General features: G+C 41.1%; 1 protein-coding gene across 1 annotated transcript; it reads left to right on the forward strand.

Moving 5' to 3' along the window:
• The first annotated feature begins 3,089 nt into the window (after positions 1-3,089).
• Positions 3,090-8,760, forward strand: LOC136883263 (cuticle protein 64). The gene is made up of 2 exons (XM_067155472.2): positions 3,090-3,139; positions 7,954-8,760. Exons 1-2 carry the CDS (start codon positions 3,128-3,130, stop codon positions 8,503-8,505), a joined length of 564 nt encoding a protein of 187 aa, XP_067011573.2. The 5' UTR covers positions 3,090-3,127; the 3' UTR covers positions 8,506-8,760.
• Positions 8,761-21,681: the final 12,921 nt, after the last annotated feature.

Here is a 21,681-nt window from a genome sequence, read left to right on the forward strand (position 1 = left end):
ATTGCTCCCACTTACTTGTGCCAGGCTGCACACTTTCATCTATCCTAACCCACCTCCCTTGGTCAACTCCTTTTCTTTACCGACCCCGACGGTATTAGAGTATTTTGATGCCTAGGGAGTCTTTCATTTTCAAGTCCATTGTGGCCCTTGTCTTTCTCATTTTTCTAAGTGTCGAATCCACTCCATTTTTCTCTCAGATTAGTGTTATATAGAAGATGGTCTGGATCTACGATTTTGACCATATTTGGTCTAATTGGTCCGTACTGAGTGTTACAAATAATTACCTTTTCTGGGCATCAGTGGTATAGATACCTCAATTATTGCCAATCTGTATTGGTATCAGACCGCATCAGTTAAAGACATTATAAACACCTATGCTATTGAAATAAAGAAAGGAGTGAGGCAAGGCTGTGTTCTATCTCCACTCTTCCTCAGTATTTACTCTGAAAGGGTATTTTCTGAAGGACTAGAAGGAAAACATGAGGGCAAAGTTGATAATGGGACCACAATAAATAATCTGCGATCTGCAGACATTACTGAACTGTGTGGTCGAACACAGTGCTCCTGCAGGTCTGCGTTTAAACACGAAAACGACCAAAGTAATGGTCATGAGCAAAAATGTCATTCAACCTGATAACTTGGCAGTAGCTGGCACATTACTGGAGAAAGTCGAACGCTTTAAGTTATCTCGACTGTGAACTTGATCACAGCTGGAACAATGCTGTTGAAATTAGGTCCCAGATTGAACAAGCAAGGACTGCATTCAGGAGAATAAGCAAACTTCTCTGTAACAGGGACTTTAAGATCAGTCTCCGTCTCTGTCTACTTCAGTGTTATGTATTTTCTGTCTTATTTTATGGTGCCGAGACTTGGACCCTAGCAGAGAACACCACCAAAAAACTTCGATATTTTGAGATGTGGTGTGACCGGCGCCTGTCCAGAATATCATGGGTTGACAGAATACGTAACAATGAAGTACAACAACACCTGAACAAGAAAGCTATAAGTCAAGCACAACATCATAAGGAAGAAACTAGACTACTTTGGCCATATGATTCAAATGACAGGCTCCTTCAGCTTAACTTACAAGGTAACATTGAAAGAAGGAGAAGTAGAGGAAGAAGTAGAATATCTTGGCTACGGAATCTACGAGAATAGTATGGGCTCAGTAGCCCAGCTCTTTCCCGAGTTGCTGAGAACAAGAACCAGACCGCCCTGATGACAGCCGACATCCAATGACTATTTATGGTATAAGAATAAGAATACGAATAAGAATAAGAATAAGAATAAGAATAAGAATAAGAATAAGAATAAGAATAAGAATAAAGGTCCCCCTTGTCACTACTCATAAATATAAATCGCAACTTATTATTTACATACTATCATGAATACATGTTTCTAGAACATTACCATTCTCCTAATCAGCTCACAACTATAAAAACTCCCTACGCATGTCTAGAGCTATTCCATTATATAATTAATACTTCTTAAAATAATCTAAAAGTTATGGTCGAAACACTTGAGCTACACGTTTTACTTGACCTTGAGAGGTTGTATTGATAGTATTTCTATTAGTTTAATAACTAAAATTATGACAATTATTTTTTTAAAAATACAGGTAACTCCGTTGAAATTTCAACATGCCATATAAAACTGGTACACTTGGAATGTGGGTAATAACTCAGTATATTATGGGCGTGTCTGTGATATGAGAAATAAAATGAACATCCACAGCCTATGTCCAGTCATTTAATCAGGTCGGGAATGGGATGAATGAAGACCCCTTCTAGCGCCGAGGATTGGAATCGTGCCGGCTGCCGAAGCTTGTCGCACTCCTCTAGGGCAATGATTAATGAATGATTAATGTAATGAAATGAAATTATATTGGAGAGTGCTGCTGGAATGAAAGAGGACAGGCAGAAACAGGAGTACCCGTAGAAAATCCTGCCCCGCCTCCGCTCTGTCAAGCACAAATCTCACATGGAGTGACCGGGATTTGCACCACGGAACCCAGCGGTGAGAGGCCGGCGCGCTGCCTCCTGAGCCACGGAGGCTCTTGATATGAGAAATAAAAGACATAATTTCGGGAGTAATATTACGAGTAAAAATAAGATTAATAAATGAATTTTTCAATGTTCCTTGCTCGACACAACATTCAAATGAAAGCGATGTTAACGAAAGCTAACCTCAAACGGAGTCAAAACAGCGCCAAGTCTTAAAACAAAGTATGCGTGTTACGGCACATGTTTAGCACAAATTGTGCCTTACGTAGAAGCGCTGTTTCATGAAAAGTTTGTTTCAGGTTTCCAATATATATTACTGAAACAGGCAGCCTTTCTTTTATCTATCAGTTGAGACATTAAACACAGGAGTAAGTTAAATAGTCTCGGCGATGAAATGAAATGGCTTATGGCTTTTATTGCCGGAGTGTGTCCGAGGACTTCGGCTCGCCAGGTGCAGGTCTTTCGAGTAGACTCCCATAGGCGACCTGCGCGTCGTGATGAGGATGAAATGATGGTGAAAACACCACACACACACACACACACATACACAGTCCTCGTGCCAGAGGAATTAACAAATTAGGCTTAAAATTCCCTACCCTGCCGGGAATCGAACCCGGGACCCCTGTGTCGAAAGGACAGCACGCTAACCATTTAGCCATGGAACCGGACTGCTCTCGGCGATATACGCGTTCTGCCCAAACATTAAAATTTTTCTTTCCATGTTATCGAGGAACGTTAAAAACATCAAAGTGACTGGTAACAATGTTCTTATTTTTCATTAAGAATTTTTTCTTGAATTTACTACTGAATACATTAAATTTCCTACATTTCAGTGTGAAATTCGCAGAGTTTCTCCTTGTTTTACCACACTTTCGTCAAGGATGTAGGATGACATTGGCACAGTGTTGTGTCACTGCAAGGTGAAGGTGGCTCATGTATTACAGAAGCAGATCTGATGTGATTTCCGTCTTGTTGTTGTCATAGTGTACGGCAGACTCGGCGCGCCTTTCACTGTGCAATTGGAAGGGTAGAGGGAGAGAGGACAGGTATATAATGTGAAGCGACGGTGAAGCAGGTATCAGTCAATCCTCAGCGTCACAGCAAGGAACACTACCAACAACAACATGAAAGTCCTGGTAAGTATAGTTCAGAAGTCTGAGATATACGTGCGAACTTTATAAAGCTGGGATACTTCGAGTAGAATGGAGAGGTATAACACTTCCGCCCCAATTCTGAAATCTCTACGAACAGTTAGTAAGGTTTATGCTGATGTTTGCAGCCTCGAATATCACCATTGATATTTTAAAACATCTAGTTTGCAGCACTCGGCCATTTTTTTTTTTACTTCTAACCACGGAACTTACACTTTTATGTCAGATCCGAATTACGTAATTTCAAAAATCCCACTAGCACTGGGCAGGATACGAACCATAGCAATCTTGGTTGAGGTATATTCTATCAGAATAATGTGGTTTCAGTTTCAGTGTCTGGAAATTTTCCAATGAAACCAAACTCATGCGGAGAATTACAGTTCTGAAGGTTGTATGAGCCCCTCTCAGAAATGAGTAGTAGTACCGAATAATAGTTAGTGTGGTAATTACAAAGAGTGGAATTATTTCCATTCCACATGCCCAAGAGACTCTATACTTTGAAATGAGGACGGTTTGAGACATGTTTTGCTAAACACGGAACAACCGTGTTACTAAATCTACTCATGTCGAAGATATCCTTTTTAACGAATTCTAATTGTTTACGATGGGATAGGAATGGGCTAGAAGTGGGAAGGAAGCGGCCGTGGCCTTAATTAAGGTACAGCCCCAACATTTTCCTGGTGTTAAAATGGGTAACCACGGAAAACCATCCTCAGGGCTGCCGACAGTGGGATTCGAACCCACTATCTCCAAGATGCAAGCTCACAGCTGTACGCCCCTAACCGCACGGCCAACTCGCCCGGTTCTCCGAAGATTCGTAAGTAGTTAAGAGTATTGTGACTTCCGAAATTATACCAATCACTGTAAACCAGAAATATCTTTTTTTCTACCAGCCCAATTATTATTTTCTAAAAAGCAGCCGACATTGTACCGCTTCCCCATAAAAATGCTTCCACAGAAATTCTTACCATAAGAAGGTAAGAAGTCTGGTGTTTAGTAGTTCCACTTTTGAATCATACATTTCCTATGTAATGCTAGAGAAACGTGATCGCTTCCTCAATTCCACTCAAGCGAATCTAACGCAGATCCTAGACGTAGCTATATACAACAGCACAAAAACCACACCATCATAAGTTACTGATATAAAACTATACAGAAATGATGACAAGAATATCTTAAATTCCTAAAGGAAGTAACCACTTACCGTTTGTAAGGTGCAGAGCTACGTAAGTTTTATTTATCTGAGGTCGATTTTCCACATTATTGAATCAACTTTTAGCATACAAGTATCTCTCTGGATTTTGAGTTGGAATAAACGTTGCAAACATATTTTTTAAAGTACTTTTTAACGTTCAAAATGAGAAAATGTTCATTATTTGAATATCCATCTAGCTGGTAAAATGAATCCACAGTTTGCTAGCTCACATTATTTAGCGATGAACATTTGATCAGTGAAATCAGGAGGAGATAGGGGTCTAAGTTGATAATAATCAGAACGATGAGGTCTTGAGAAAATCTACTTTTCACGCAATACGAAACCCTCAATAATAATATACATATAGGGACAAATTTCAATAAAACCCAGGAAATAGTTTTTGAGATACTAAACAGTGTCTGAAATGCACTTTCGCTAGTGCACGTAATTCGTAGAGTTCTAATTTCTTTATGCATCAGGGGCAGTATGGGCAACATTCCTGGCACACTTGCATGCGGGATTGTCAGTACAAGAGGCAACGTACGGTAACGACCAGATTCCTGCTAATTAAGTGCCTATTAAAATATACATTATATATATAAACTCATTACATAAGTATACTCATTAGCAACCACGATGCGTACATGGAGACGTTTGTAGTAAAGTGATCCAGTTCTCTCACTTACCACTCTTTACATTCACGAGTAACTCTCACGATCCCGGTCACGGCTTTTCCTTTCTACATCGCATTCAGTTAATGTACATAATTGGACATTCGCAGGAGCTTCCCGTAATTAGTCTGACTACTAGGGAATATGTCACGTGTTTCATGTACCAATAATGACTTTTAGGTGTATACAGTATACGAGGTAAATGTTTGCCTCAGGTAGCATGTTAAAAATATCTAAATCATGTTGTCACATTTAGTAACGTTACTAAGGGAATTATAATCAAATATTCAGCACCTTTCCTAACTATCAATATAGAATTCCATTCCCTTTACATACCTAGCTTTTGAGTTATGTGTTTTTCAAATTTAGGAGCATGAATATATTTAAAATCCGACAAGTACTTCTCAAAGAAGTAGAATTTATTCAAACAGGCTTCATCTTACATACTTGAAAGCCAAGGGTCGCACTAAATAGAGGTCTTTCACCTCCTTCTGACATGATATTCGCTCAACTCTGCCCCAAAATATAGCGTGATGATATTGCATGTGTTGAACACTGAATATCGTCATAGTTTACAGGTAAAGGAAAAATTGGATATTCAGTAAATTTCAAAACCAAACCAAACTAAAGCAAATCAAACCAATCCCCGTGACGCAGCAGCCCCGAAGGGTCATGACTTACCAAGCGACCGCTGCTCAGCCCGAAGGCCTGCAGATTATGAGGTGTCGTGTGGTCAGCAGGACGAATCCTCTTGGCCGTTATTCTCGGTTTCCTAGACCGGGGCCGCTATATCACCGTCAGATAGCTTTTCAATTGTAATGAAGTAAGCCGAGTGGACCTCGAACCAGCCCTCAGATCCCCGACCTGGCCTGGAATCGAGCCCGGGTTCTCCGGGTAGGAGGCAGGCACGCTACCCCTACACCGCGGGACCGGCTAACAGCTTTCAAAGGATAACATTTATTCATTCATTCGTTCATAAATTCGAATTAGCTGACTCGCTGTGTATGTTTGCGGAGTTAGAAAAAATACCATGGATGTTCCGAAAGTTACACTGGTTACCATATGAATAGAGCCCGGATTTCATCTTTCGAACTCGGAAAACTTTTTAAATTAAGTAGCTGTCGTACTTTTTTTTGCTAGTTGCTTTACGTCGCACCTACACAGATAGGCTTATGGCGATGATGGGACAGAAAAGACCGAGCTCGATAGCTGCAGTCGCTTAATTGCGGCCAGTGTCCAGTATTCGGGAGATAGTAGGTTCGAACCCCACTATCGGCAGCCCTGAAAATGGTTTTCCGTGGTTTCCCATTTTCACACCAGGCAAATGCTGGGGCTGTACCTTAATTAAGGCCACGGCCGTTTCCTTCCCCCTCCTAGCCATTTCCTGTCCCATCGTCGCCATAAGACCTATCTGAGTCAGTGCGACGTAAAGCAACTAGAAAAAAAAAGGGACAGAAAAGGCCTAGTAATGGGAAGGAAGCGGTCGTGGCCTTAATTAAGGTACAGCCCCAACATTTGCCTGGTGTGAAAATGGGAAACCACGGGAAACCATCTTCAGGGCTGCCGACAGTGGGGTTCAACTGTCGTACTATAGCGCAACTGTTCGTTCTGCTAACACTATCACGAGTTATTTAATCTGGCACATTCAAGTATCTACTGTCATAGCAAGAAAAACTCTACCACGATTTTTCAATGTGAACAAGTGAACAAATAATTCCTTTCAGTACGTTTTTATTTTTTGTTATAAAACGTAGGTCATTCGGGAGGCTCAAACTTCAAAGCAAGTAATGATGAGTTTACATAACAGTACCACGTATACGTGTATAAAATGTTCGAATGATATAATATGCAATATTTTTAGATCAAGAGACTTCAATGCTCGGTTGGGAGAGTATCGTAGCAGTAATAGTTTAGGATACTTATTAATATGGCAAGTAGGAAGGGTCGTCTAGACCGCTCTTCCGTAATGTATTGAGAATAACATAACTTTTACGGGGTTCTAATATGCCAGGCCCCTAATGTTTATGCAAATCTCAAAGCAGAATTGTTATCCGGGCTAGAGTATACTTGTTATTTACTTCAGTAAGTTTCCATTCTAACATATAATACCTTCAACATCAAGGCTCTGCATATCAACCACTGTTACATAGCTTTAGGGTTCATTTCATAATACTGTACTTTCAGAGTTTATTGGTTCGATCCCAGGGAAATATTACTTCTCTTAAATATCCGTCATATAGCTATGTTATGGTTTTCTTCAGCCAGTCCACTAGCTCTACTGGAAAATATTTTATCGTAAATCATGTTTCCGCCTTATTAATTAATGCTGGTTTCTGAAGTGGTTTACCCGATTGCAAATTCTTCTAAACATCGCTCATCTTCCTCTGATGTCCTCTACTCACAGAAAGCTGGCGACTATCATAGATTAATTTTTCCACTTTTTTGTTTCTGATACTGTATCGTAAACGTTGAACCACTGTCGGAGATTTCTCAACCAAGACTATCTTCAGCACCTACGTTCAAGTTTTCCTTTTACCTTGCCATCGAGGATCACTTGCATCAGGCTGTACTTGTCATTTCGCAAGGTGTAACCGAAATAGGTTTCACTCGTTCATTCTGCTAGGTCCATTAGGTATCCTAGTTGTGCACCTTCTAATGGTTGACATGTTTTAAAACTCGGAATAACTAAACGTCACTTATGAAACATAATGTTGAAAAATAATTATTTCTTAAATTTTCAAGGTGTATAAATACATAGCATACATTGAAATACTTGAGCGTATATCGATAAATCTAAACATTAACAGGTTTATAACTTTCAGGGACGACACTTAGTATAATTTTACTTTTAGTAAGTTTGATACTTTGTATGAAGAGTAGTTTCAACGATTGATTGAAGCAGTATCGTAGACCTAATCACGTCTTTCTTTCAGGCTTGCATTGTCCTTACCCTGGCCGTCAGCGCCTTCGCTGAGGAGCTTGCTGAGAAGAAACAGGAGAAGAGAGGACTCCTTGGTTTGGGATATGGCGGTTATGGAGGCTATGGAAGCTATGGCGGCTATGGAAGCTATGGAGGCTATGGTGGACACGGATATGGTATTGGTCTGGCCGCTGCCCCCGCCGTCGCTATTGCTGCCCCCGCTGTCCATGCCGCTCCTGCTGTAGCCGTGGCTGCTGCTCCCGCTGTTGCCTCTGTCTCTAAGGTCAGCTACGCCACTACTCACCTGGCCCCTGCCCCCGTAGCCGTAGCCGCTCCTGCCTACCACGCCGCTCCCGTAGCTGTTGCCGCTGCCCCCGCCTTCGCTAAGGTCGGTGTTGCCAGTCTCGGCTACGGACATGGTCTTGGTCTTGGATATGGACACGGTCTTGGACTGGGATATGGAAGCTACGGACACGGTATTGGATACGCTGCCGCCCCTGCCCTCTCTCTGGGACATGGATACGGTCTCGGCGGTCTGGGATACGGTCATGGATACCATGGTTAAGAACATCATCTTCAGACACACACGTGACCCCTCATGTTACGACCTCTGACAACTTCATGTTGTTCTCATATGTTCACCACACACTATCCCCTCTCCCATTTGCCATATTCCTCCTTAAAACGCTTAATATGTATTTACTTTTCGCATAATTTATTTTGAGCGATGGACAGACGATTACGATTGTACTTTCCAGTCTTTCTTTCGTTGTCATCCATTGTCCTTGAAGCTATCAATTTTTAATAAATTTATATAAAAACCGAACACAGTGGTTAATGTTTTATTTATTTATTTATTTATTTATTTATTTATTTATTTATTTATTTATTTATTTATTTATTTATTTATTTATTTATTTATTTATTTATTTATTTATTTATTTATTTATTTATTTATTTATTTATTTATAAACAAAGAGTGATGAACGCATACATGATTTTGGTTGTTTTCTCAACGTTGCTGCAGCGATTGCAAATTTTACATCAACACAATAGAAAGCTGTGCCGATTTCCATTAATGATGTCTGTTAGGTCATCAGCCCAGAGGCTGGTTGGATCCTCAAATAGCACCACCAAAGGCTATGTAGTTATAGGAAAACCACAAAAACCAATGGCAGTACCAAAATGGGACATACTAGACAAGACGAGGAGTGAGGTAGTTTGTCATGGCTTTCCTCACTGGGCCGGGCAGTGCTACTGTAGCACGACTGACCCTATGAGCAACATCTTTCATAACACTCAAACTCACTTGTTGTACTCTGAATGCCATTAATCAGCACCACCTATACCCCAGGAGCTTCCATATTGTCACAGCCATTGATGAGGCTGGGACTTCAGTGGAAGTTACACTTTGCTCTGGCCTGTGCAAAGAGATGGATGCGAAAGTACTCCATCCATCATGAAATGACAGCAAACAGACTTTAATGATACTTCAACTTAAACTAATCTTTGCTAACCTGTAGATGCTTTCCCTGCAGATCAGTGCTATAGTGCCTGTCTGCGTATCAAAAGAGCCAAGCATCTAGAATTTTTAAGGGCTGAAAACAGGCCATTCGATACTTCATATCGTACAATATCGGCATATAAAATATTTCTGGCGACATATTCGTTATTTATCTGTGGGTCAACAGAGTAGAACTCCACAGCTCTAACCAACTCAATGTAGAAAACATCCCAGGGATATGAGCTACGAAGTTTAGGTAAATAAAATAAAGTATGAGAATACATTCTTTATTTATTCCTGAAAAATACAATTATTTTCTTAATCGTACTGTAGATATCCGGTCGATTAAATTAGTAGTTTGCCTTTTCCTACCACTGCGAGCGCTAATGTGAGTCAATGTATCGTTTCGTTTAAGCACCACTGCGAGCGCTAATGTGAGTCAATGTATCGTTTCGTTTAAGCACCACTGCAAGCGCTAATGTGAGTCTATGCAGATTTTCACTTAAGCACTTATAACTACATTCGGTGTGAACATTTTTCAAAAACTCAAGAAAGACCTGAGGGTATTGAACCAAAGAACACAGTACAGAAATAATTACGTAAATAAATTAATTTACCTAGGATTTGAATAGAAACGAATACAGAAACAAGCGATTTTAGGCTGTTCTTCCGGAACTGCATTTAGGCTGGAAATCATTTTCGAAATTTGATTTTTCCAGTTTGATAGAGCTATCCAAGTCTCACAATTTGAAACTTTTCCGGGCCATTTATCGCTCCAACTTCCGGCACAATTGAGGAAATTGGTTAAATGTACGTTCTTCGTACTATGGCGATCCTTTACTTTATCTGCTAAGAAATGATTTCAACATTGAAAATAGCTGCCTCTGTGGATCCGTGGTAGAGTGTCGGCTTCCGGATCCCAAGATAGTGGGTTCAAACCCGGCAGAGGTAGTCGGATTTTTGAAGGGCGGAAAAAAGTCCATTCGACACTCCATGTCGTACGATGTCGGCATGTAAAAGATCTCTGGGGATACATTTGGTATTTACCCGACAAAATTAATTAAATCTCAGCCATGGACGCCCAAGAGAGATCGATTTACTCTGTCTGCCATCTAGCGGACCTAGAGTAAAAACGGAACGGAACGTCGAAATTGACGAGCAGACAGCCAGATGACGTCAAATCGAAATGTCTGCACACGGTAGCTGAGGTCATACGACTATTATTATTATTATTATTATTATTATTATTATTATTATTAACATTGAAAATAACTTCTGAAATATATACGCAGTTAGCCTAAATGACGTCAAAACGAACAGAGACCATACGATTATTATTAATAGTATTACTCTATTAACTACTTAGTTTACAATGAGAGTGAACTCTGTCGCACTTATATCCGGTAATGTGTCACAAGTAAGATAATTCCTTCGAAGACCTCCAAACACAAATCATTATGCTGATAGACTGTACCAAGCTGAAATTTTTGAACAAGTACTTGGATTCTGCCACAAAAATGAACCGCAGAGAAAGGTTCGTGGAATAAAGTAAAATCAGATTTAGACCCAGTAGGTGTTAATAAAAATTATAAGAACTCAACGAAGTGCACTGTTCCTTTTTTGAAGAACGAATGCTAAACCTCTTAAGACACGTCAGGATTTTACACACTATCACACTGTGTGTCGTGAAAGGGATACTCTATATTCAGGCCAGAGTGTTAGGTACAGAGTTGTCCATACGACCCATGCAGTATATTCCGTATTAACGTGAATGTTATAACATCCCTGTTGGAAGACGGCCCGTTATGGGCTTCCCATTTTCTTAGCAGAGGAAGTATTAATTGGTATGTCTGTATCCAGCACAGCCATCATTAAGCAGTGTACCCTCTAAATTTGGCTAGTTGTCAAGTTGGTTATGTTTATAGACCATATTCCAGCCTCCTCCTCATTTAGGATTAGAAGAATGGATCCTAAAGAATACAGTATTACTCAATCATAAATGTAGCACATGAGTCACTCTAAGATGCCCGAGAGTTGAACGGCCATCACAGTTCGTGGCGAGCAGCCGGACAGGCAGGTTGTAACATAGCTCGACTCCACTATAGCTAGTGAGACTTGTCAGTGCGGCAGTGAAACCATCTTCAGACATAAACATTTCATTAGTGAACTCATCATAGTTTACCGTTTAATACAGTGAATTGTGGACAAGTTTAGTATCAGTTAGTTAATACTATACAATGGCTGACCCCCTAGATACGGGGCAGTCCATTAAGTTGGCATTAGAGACTTGTTATATGCACGACTCGCTACCTCAATTAGACTCAGTGAACCATAGGCCTACTCTATTGAACGGAACATCACAATTTCAACCAGCACCTGCCAGTTATGATCATCAACAGTTAGCAAGCTATTCTCATCAGCCACACCAACATCAACAGCAGCAGCAGGACCAGCACCAGCAACATAACGCCGCTCAGAACACGGGCACTCATACCCCCTCACTACAAGAGAGCATCACACCTGCAGGTAATAATCTATGTACTCCTCATCACGGTAATGACCTACTAGATAATAGTGTAGATGTACCTAATCAACCAGCTAAACGGTTTTGCGGACAAATGGTAGGACAGTCAAATGGAACCATAAACGAAGTCGAAAACTTGATAGACATGGATATGTCAGACGCCAGTACTTCAACATCTAGTAAATCCTCCGTCCAAGACGTGCCAGTAAATACTAACTCAAGTTCAAATAAGCTTAGTTCTGCTAAGACAGCGCCTACCTATCAAAGTAAAGACAATAGATATAGTCGCACAGACATAGGCCCGTACTGTATTTTCGTAGAAAGTTTGGACAGTAAAGTTGGTCATCTACACCCTATGTCGATAGGTAAACTGCTTTTTCAACATAACAATGCCTTTAAAAAGGAAGTGGTCGACATACGCCCTATTGGAAAAAATCGTTTAAAAATTGTAGCTCGCACGGCAGGATCTGCTAATTTAATTGTGCAATGTGATGTTTTTAAACAAAGGAATTTAGAAGCTTACATTCCCAACTTTCTTATCCATAAACAGGGTATAATCAGAAATGTCGACACCACGTTAAGCGAGCAGGACATTTTAGAAGAAATTGACTCTCCATATCCAGTTGTGCGTATTAAGAAATATACCAAAAGATCACCTACGAACCCAGATCAAGTTATAGCAATCCCAGTGTGTCTCGTAACTTTTAGATCGCAGTCCCTCCCCACTCATATAGCTATATTGGGAACTCGCTGTGCTGTGGAACCGTATGTTGCTCCGGTAGTGCAGTGTGAAATATGTTTACGCCTGGGCCACAGGCAAGTACAATGTAAGTCAAGAGTAGCGCGTTGTAATAGATGTGCGGGTCCACACTTAACAGAAAACTGTGACAATACCACGGAAGTTCGGTGTGCACTCTGTCAAGGTCAACATTTTGCTTCAGATAAGAACTGTCCGGTGTACGTCAGACAGCGGGACATGAAAAGGGCAACTGCTTATAACACACCTCCTATGCATACATCAACAGAGCAGCAAAGTCAGGGATACGCTCAGGTGGTTGCTACTGTACCACAATACAGTAGCCGCGAAGAATTTCCTCCTCTACCAATACAACCACTACAAAATTCATCTATAATAAACACTCAGTATCATACAGCATTGCCATCAATGCAATCATCACAACAGTTATCCCATCCACAATATCAAGGACAACAGGAACAAGGGCTACTCTCACCGCATCATGCCGCGCCTATGCAACGACAACTTCCCTCCCTCTCCACTCAACGTCCTACTCGCCGCCAAGAAGCTCCCCCTCCCTCCCCAACTTACCCTCCCCCACACCAACGAGTGTTTGCTCCTCAACAATTACCAATTACACCTATTAGACAAAACCCATATCCTCCTCGCCCACATAACATTCCTGATCATTCCATCAATCGAAATACCTTCATTATAGAAGAATTAGTCAAACTTATCATGCATATAATCACCTCGTCTCAGATAACACCCATAGACAATCCCCTTGTCATTCGGGATTTAATATCTAGTTTAATAAATAAATTCAATGGGTTTTAAGGTCCTGCAGTGGAATGCTAGATCTGCCATTGCTAATAAGGAAAGTTTAGAGCACGAACTTGGTTGCAGAGATATCAAGGTGGCAGCGATTTCCGAGACGTGGTTCAACGCATCAAAACTTATAAGATATCGAAATTACAATATTCTACGAGACGATCGGTTCGATGGCAAAGGAGGTACAGCACTTTTCATACATAATGCAGTTCCTTTTAAGGTACTGCCTGTCACAGTGGGGGTAGATCCTGGTATACAACTCGTTGCAGCACGTATCCATTTACCTGCGCTTGAGTTCACATGTCTTTCAATATATTGTAAACCAGGCAGAATTATAACACCGGCAGTTTGGAATCAAATTTTATCTGCTTTGGCACCACCGTACCTTATATGCGGAGACCTCAACGCACACAGTACTACCTGGGGGTGTGCCTTCACCGACCGACAGGGTTGCAATATTTTAGAGACAGTCGACACTTTCAATCTATCTATATTGAATGACGGCTCACCAACACTAGTTCCGTCCTTATATCACCGTCCATCGGCAGTTGATATAACAATGTGCTCTCCCGCCATTGCCACAATCACCCACTGGAATGCACTTAAAGACTCGCTTGGCTCAAATCACTATCCAATACTTATAAATATTGATATTTCTCCTACAAGTAATCCCTCACCATATCCATCAAGCAAGTGGAATATGCATGGTGCAGACTGGACGCTTTTTACGGCTAAAATACTTGAGGAAACACGCTGTTTCCGGATCCAAACATCCGCCATGGACAATTATAATACCTTTGTCGAGATGATGGAACGTGCTGCTCATATATCTATCCCCCTGAGAAAACCTCCTGGTCAGAAAAACACTCCAACAGTATGGTGGAACGCTGATTGTTCCCGTGCCATTGCTCTCCGGCGGACGGCTCTCCGGGAATTCCGAAAACACCCTACCCAAGAAACATACCTACAATATCAGAAGATTTCTGCTCGAACCAAGCGATTTCTCAAGCAAACCAAGAAACAGAGTTGGCAAAAATACTGCTCCACATTGAATAAGGAAACCCCAATAGCAGATATCTGGCATCGCATACGCCATTTGCGCAACAGAAATTATAGTACTCAGGATTCGTCACCTGATACCTCTCGGTTAGAAGATTTTGCTGATAGAATTACGCCACCATCACCTAGTTATCCACCGTGTACATTTAATGAAGAGCACTCCGAACACTTTCTCTGTTCGCCATTTACAATCAACGAGCTCCGTGTGGCCATTAAGAACTCCGCCAATACAGCACCGGGCATCGATGAAATCCGATACCCCATGTTACAACACCTTCCTGACGAAACATTGCAGCTTTTCCTCCGAATTGTCAATGAACTTTGGTTTCAAAAATGCATACCTGAGTCATGGAAGACACAAATTGTAGTTCCCATCCTCAAGCCAGGAAAAGAGCCAGGAGATCCAGCAGGATATCGAGCTATTGTTCTTTCTTCCTGCATTGGTAAAACGGTGGAAAGGATGATTAAAAATCGCTTGGATTGGTGGCTAGAATCACAATCTCTGCTACCTTCTACACAAAATGGATTCCGCAAGGGTCGTGGCACGTATGATAACCATGCCATATTAACCGCAGCGATTCATACAGCTTTTCTAAATAAACACTACCTTTGTGCTCTCTTTTTGGACATATCCGCTGCGTATGACAATGTACGAATACCAATACTGATGGACAAACTCATTGCTCTTGGATTGCCTCCAACTTTTGTGTCTGGTATATATCAATTTATACATGTTAGATGGCTTTATTTTCGTTATAACCATAGACTTCTCGGGCCACGACGATCGACCCAAGGACTACCTCAAGGTGCAGTACTTAGTCCCCTACTGTATACCATTTATACCCGAGATTTGGAAAATATTCTGCCTCCTAGAGTTAGCCTTCTTCAGTATGCTGATGACGTATGTATGTTTACCTCAGCGACGACAGTACCTGCTGCCAAGTGTCGTCTTGCAGATGCTATGCAGCATGTAAATCAGTGGTTACATCAACATGGGTTAGACCTCTCTGCAAGTAAATCCTCGGCAGTAATATTCACAAAAAGAAGAATTGAACCACCAATTTACAACTTCATCCTGAGATCACATAGCATCTTAGTTCAACCACAAACCAAATTCCTCGGACTTGTGTATGATTCCCGTCTCACGTGAACTGCTCATATGCAACATATTATTCCAAAATTGGAACAAGGGATCAATATCCTACGCACATTAACTCGAACTTGGTGGGGAGCACACCCAGCTGTACTCTTAGTGCTATATCGCACGCTGATCCGATCGAAGATGGAATATGGAAGCATGTTCTATTACAGTGGCAATAAACGCCTACTAAATAAACTAGATAGTATTCAATTTCAGTGCATTCGCATTTGCCTTGGAGCTATGAAAACCACACCAACTAATGCTCTACTCTTGGAAGCCGCAGAGATGCCCTTGACTATCCGTGCACAGTTTCTTTCAGATAAGTTCATACTAAAGCAAACTCACACTAAAAATTCAACAGTTCTAATACCTCTTCGCAGATTACAACATTTAGCAGACGATCAAGACCGGCTTTCTTTGAATCAAAGATATCTCCTGCTGCAAAGTGTCACATATATAGATTCACTACTGACCCAAAACTGTCAGAAGAGTGTGGCAGACGTATATGATATTCCATTTGAACACTGCATATGCCCTATGGAAGTGGACAGATCACTAACATATCTACAAAAGGATCACAGATTGGCGCAGTTATGTCAAGAGGATTTGACTCTCCGGTATCCTTCGTCTGTTAAAATTTATACTGATGGCTCAAAAATACCAATAAGTGGCGTAGGATGTGCATTCTATTGTCCTGATCAACATGAAGCTGAAGGTTTTCGTTTGCCAGAACATATTTCTATCTATGCAGCAGAAGCTATTGCCATTATAGAAGCGCTCAAATATGCCAGACGATTCTACCGTAAGAGTATCACTATCCTTACAGATTCATTGAGCGTCCTTTCCACACTATCTACACCGCTTATCCTCCAGAAACCCAATATCTACCATATCAGTAATATTCAAAAAACATATGAACTCCAAAGACGCGATTCAAGGGTAAACTTTGTATGGGTACCAGCCCACATCGGGATACCACATAATGAATATGTAGATGACTTAGCGAAGAAAGCATGTGTCAGTGGACAGGTCCTGAATACTCCCAGCAACTTCATGGATTATACAGTGATTATGTTCCAACGAGCCTATAGTCAGTGGTCACAGAAGTGGGAAGAAACAAAGAGCCACAAAGGTAAATTTTACTCAACGATTGAACAGAATCCCCCGCGACGTCCTTGGTTTGCACAATGGAACACTCAACGACGATTCATCTCGACTATCACCCGAATGCGCTTCAACCACGGAAGTTTTAGAAGTCACCTTTATCGCATCAACGTAGTGGACACACCATACTGTTCCTGTGATGGTCAGTCGATTCAGGACCTAAACCATCTCTTTTTCGCATGTGCTCATTACCACCAACAACAAAATGTGTTTCTTACAGCTCTGCTTCACGCTAAGCAACAGTTACCAACCTGTGTAAATACACTACTGGCGACCAAAAACAGAAAAGTGTATACTATTATTGGGAACTATTTAACAACAACTTGTCTACAAATTTGATTGATTTGTTTGTAAAATTATGTGATTTCAGTGTAATGATGTGCAACGTTTATGTCTTTTATATGTATATGTATATATTTCACACTGTGACAATTACTTGTAATGAATTGTAAAGTTCAAACCAGCGTACTGTAATATCCAGGTGGCTGTTTGGTCTGTAACTGATCTAAAGCCAAATAAATTTAAAAAAAAAAAAACGGCCATCACATTTGTTCTTGTTTGCCACTATGAGTTCCGAGGCAACACATTCCTGCTCGTGTCAAAGCTCTCCATTTGTCTGATGATACTGTCCCTCGGAAGTTACGTGTGCATGAGATATTTAGATGGATGAATGATGGCGCACTACACCACTGGAGACTTCGAGACGACTGTATTCTTTCAGGCTTCGGGAGCTTTAACAGAAGAATCGATTGGTTGCAACTTTCTGGAATTTAGACGTGAAGATACGATTCTCCAGAGAGCCATCTTGAATTTGTGACCTCGTTTCGTGTGTGTTTCAAAAGGGACAGGCAGTTAAGTTCATCCAGAGTGTCGTAGCAGTACGCCTGCTCTGACTAGAACAGAGCCGCACACTGGACGGTATTATCGGAGATGTTTTAAAGGATTCCCTCAGCATCGTTAATAATAATGTAAGTTGCCACTTGGGGTCACCAGCCAAAAGAATAGCAGAATATTTCGTAGCTCAAAAAAGTGAAACGTTCTTTCTATTATCCACTTCATATTTTTGCAGGCTACTACTACTACTACTACTACTACTACTACTACTACTACTACTACCGGGCGAGTTGGCCGTGAGCGTAGAGGCGTGCGGCTGTGAGCTTGCATGCGGGAGATAGGGGTTCGAATCCCACTGTCGGCAGCCCTGAAGATGGTTTTCCGTGGTTTCCCATTTTCACACCAGGCAAATGCTGGGGCTGTACCTTAATTAAGGCCACGGCCGCTTCCTTCCAACTCCTAGTCCTATCCTATCCCATTGTTGTCATAAGACCTATCTGTGTCGGTGCGACGTAAAGCCCCTAGCAAAGAAAAACTACCACTGCTACTACTACTACTACTATTATCACTATCAGCTATATTCAATCGTTTTTACGATGTGGCCTCTTTAAGTCCAAAGCAAGGTAGGTTTTCATGAGGTCTCCCCATCTGGGACGGTCTTGAGCGATGTTCTGCCAATTGATCCCAGTAATCTTCCGGATGTCTTTATCCCATCTGTCCGGTGGTCTTCCCCTTGGTCTGAGATGATCTTTCGGACACCACTCAAGCACAAGCTTTGTCCACCTACCATCAGTTCTCCGAGCAACATGGCCTGCCCACTGCCATTTTAGGGTAAATACCCTTTCTAAAATGACTACTACTACTACTACTACTACTAATAATAATAATAATAATAATAATAATATGCAGCAGAATGCCTCTCAATGGATAAGAAAGTTGTGGTAGAACCAGAACAACTAGAAGCCAGAGAAAGGTAGATTCTAAGGAATGGGGAATATATGAGAAGCCACAATCATGAACTAGAGGGTCTCTAATATAAACCCACCACTGTCGGCAGCCCTGAAGATGGTTTTCCGTGGTTTCCCATTTTCACACCAGGCAAATGCCGGGGCTGTACCTTAATTAAGGCCACGGTCGCTTCCTTCCACTTCCTAGGCCTCTCCTGACCCATCGTCGCCATAAGACCCATCTGTGTCGGTGCGACGTAAAGCAAATAGCAAAAAAAAATATATATATATATAAACCCAGACCTAACGCAGGGTGTTTGTACTCTGCGCTACGGCAGCTGCCTCAGCCGAACTTATGTTGTGCGCGGCCGCCCTGCTTTATGCGTGTATACAATCTTATATGAAATCCTACCTTAATAAAAGATGCTGGAAGTGTCGTCCTTCATGGCTTATACAGGCATTGTATCTGGTAACCACATCCTGGCTGACGCGAGTGACTTCTGCTGCTGTAAAATTTCTGATTTCGTTTGTAATGTTTTCTTTCAGTTCCTCCTTTGTGTTTTTCTTTCAGTTTACCCCACAAGTAAAAATCACAGTCTGTTAGATCTGGAGAACGAGGGGCATAAAATGCAGTACCGATCACTGTGTCTGCAAACACTTCCGAGATTGTAAGAAGGGAATCTTTTGCTGTATAAACAGTGGCTGAATGTCGTTGAACCAACCCCCCTTCCCCATTATTCTTCTTCCGTGAACTGATGGAAGAAGGGTGTCAAAATGACATCTTGGTAACTCTCTGAATTTACTGTTGTCTCGAAGAAAATAGCCACATTGCATTAACAGCACACCAAACACCAATCTTCCTATCATAATGAGGGACTTCATAAAGAAATGGAAAATTCCAAATTCCCATGGAGGGAATTAGATATTTTTCACCAATGGAGCATGTCAAAAATGTCAAAACATATCAGATGTAAGGCTTTTCAGGCGTTTTGCTCTATTAACCAGCGTTTCGTCTTAGGTCTGACACTAGAATCATCAGAGTGGGTGTGTCAGACCCTACCCACTGACGCTGGGGTGTATGCAGGTGAACTTATCAGAAGCCCTTATAAGAGGCACAGTCTGATAACTGCATACGGGAGATAAATCTCCACAATGGAATTATTGCCCGCCTAGCAATTCCGAATGGAAAATTCTAAATTCCCATGGAAGGAATTAGATATTTTTCACCAATAGAGCATGTCATAAATGTCAAAAACATATCAGATGTAAGGCTTTTCAGGCGTTTTGCTCTAAACACCATTAGGATTTTCTGCAATCCAATAGCGAGAGTTATGAATGTTCACGGGACCATGAAGATAAAACCAAAACTTTTACGTACGAAAATACGGTGTTGCAATGGTAACTGTCTCACCTTGTTAACAGTTGAGATACAGACTGGCAACTCATGCTTGCCAGGTCGAACAAGTGCAAGCTGCTTGCAAGGTCAAGAACTATACGCATGCCTCCCATTTACTGAAGCTGCCGTGGCACAGAGTACAAACACCGTACGTTCGCACTTGGTTTATATGAGAGACCCTGTATATCTGTATATGGAGAAAATAACATACACTATTAGAAAAAGAAGGATTTCTTTCTGTGATCACTGATCACGAACGAGACCAGAAAGATCGTCCACTGGAATCTTTGCCTATTTTTTTAATAAGAAAACTAAATCGGTCTGGTTCAGAGAGGTGGAAAAGGATTTACAAGAAGTGGGGATCTTTGCACCGTGTCCGGATCCATGGCGCCATTTAGGATGCCCGTGTGTCAATTTCCCGCGATCAGTGCTGAGTGACTCAGACGGTTGAGGCGCTGGCCTTCTGACCTCAACTTGGCATGTTCTATCTTGGCTCAGTCTGGTGACATCTGAAGGTGCTCAAATACGTCAGCCTCGTATGGGTAGATTTACTGGCACGTAAATGAACACCTGCGGGACTAAATTACGGCACCTCGGTGTCTTCATAAACCTTCAGAATTAGTTAGTGGGACGTAAAGCAAGTAACTTCATTATTTAATTTCCGGAGGCCTCGTTGTTTATGTATAGCAAACATTCCCCTTATCCTCAGAGGTAGGGTTCCATTTCCGCCCAGGTCAGCGATTTTCATCTGCATCTGAAGGCTGGTTTGAAGTCAACCCAGGTTACATGAGGACAGTTGAAGCGTTTGAGAGGAAAACCAGGTAGCTTCATTTGTGGACGAAAATGAGTTAGACATTTGTTCTCAAAGGAGAAGGAGAAGAAGAAGAAGGAAAAAGAATACTAATAATAATAAGTAAAATCTTATTTCGCTCGGTGCATTTACAGACTGGAAGGAGCTGCCCTGTAATGTATTTGGACATTTCTCGCCAGGTCGAAGTAAGTGATGGATGCATTCAGATTCTCCCATGTGGCAAATATTTTGTCATTTCAGAAAAGTCAGAACAAGTCACATAACTTATTTTTCTGTTTCTGAGAGTGAACTGTACCATCTGAGGACTTTGGATCCGAAAGTGACAAGGTAGAAAAGACAAAGAAAAGGAAGCGTAATCCAACAAATTGGCGACTAACGTACGAAAAAAGGAATGAGACATAGGCACGGGTTTTTTATTTATTTATTTATTTATTTATTTATTTATTTATTTATTTATTTATTTATTTATTTGTTTGTTTGTTTGTTTGTTTGTTTGTTTGTTTTATTTATTTATTTATTTATTTATTTATTTATTTATTTATTTATTTATTTATTTATTTATTTATTTATTTATTTATTTATTTATTTATTTATTTATTTTTACTGCAAGCCTCCTATGTGGGATAATGCAGTGACGGTGCACTAGGGGAGGTACGTACTTCCACTTGTACAAATGCCTGCCTTTGGCTTTTCCCAATGCCCAATGCTACATTGAGGCGAAAAGCTGGTAATTTCACAATTGTATACCACCTGTGGATTTGGCCCTGTTTTACGTTCAGATGCCCTTCCTAACG

The sequence above is a fragment of the Anabrus simplex genome, chromosome 11 (assembly GCF_040414725.1).
Source record: "Anabrus simplex isolate iqAnaSimp1 chromosome 11, ASM4041472v1, whole genome shotgun sequence".
Classification (NCBI taxonomy): Eukaryota; Metazoa; Arthropoda; class Insecta; order Orthoptera; family Tettigoniidae; genus Anabrus; species Anabrus simplex.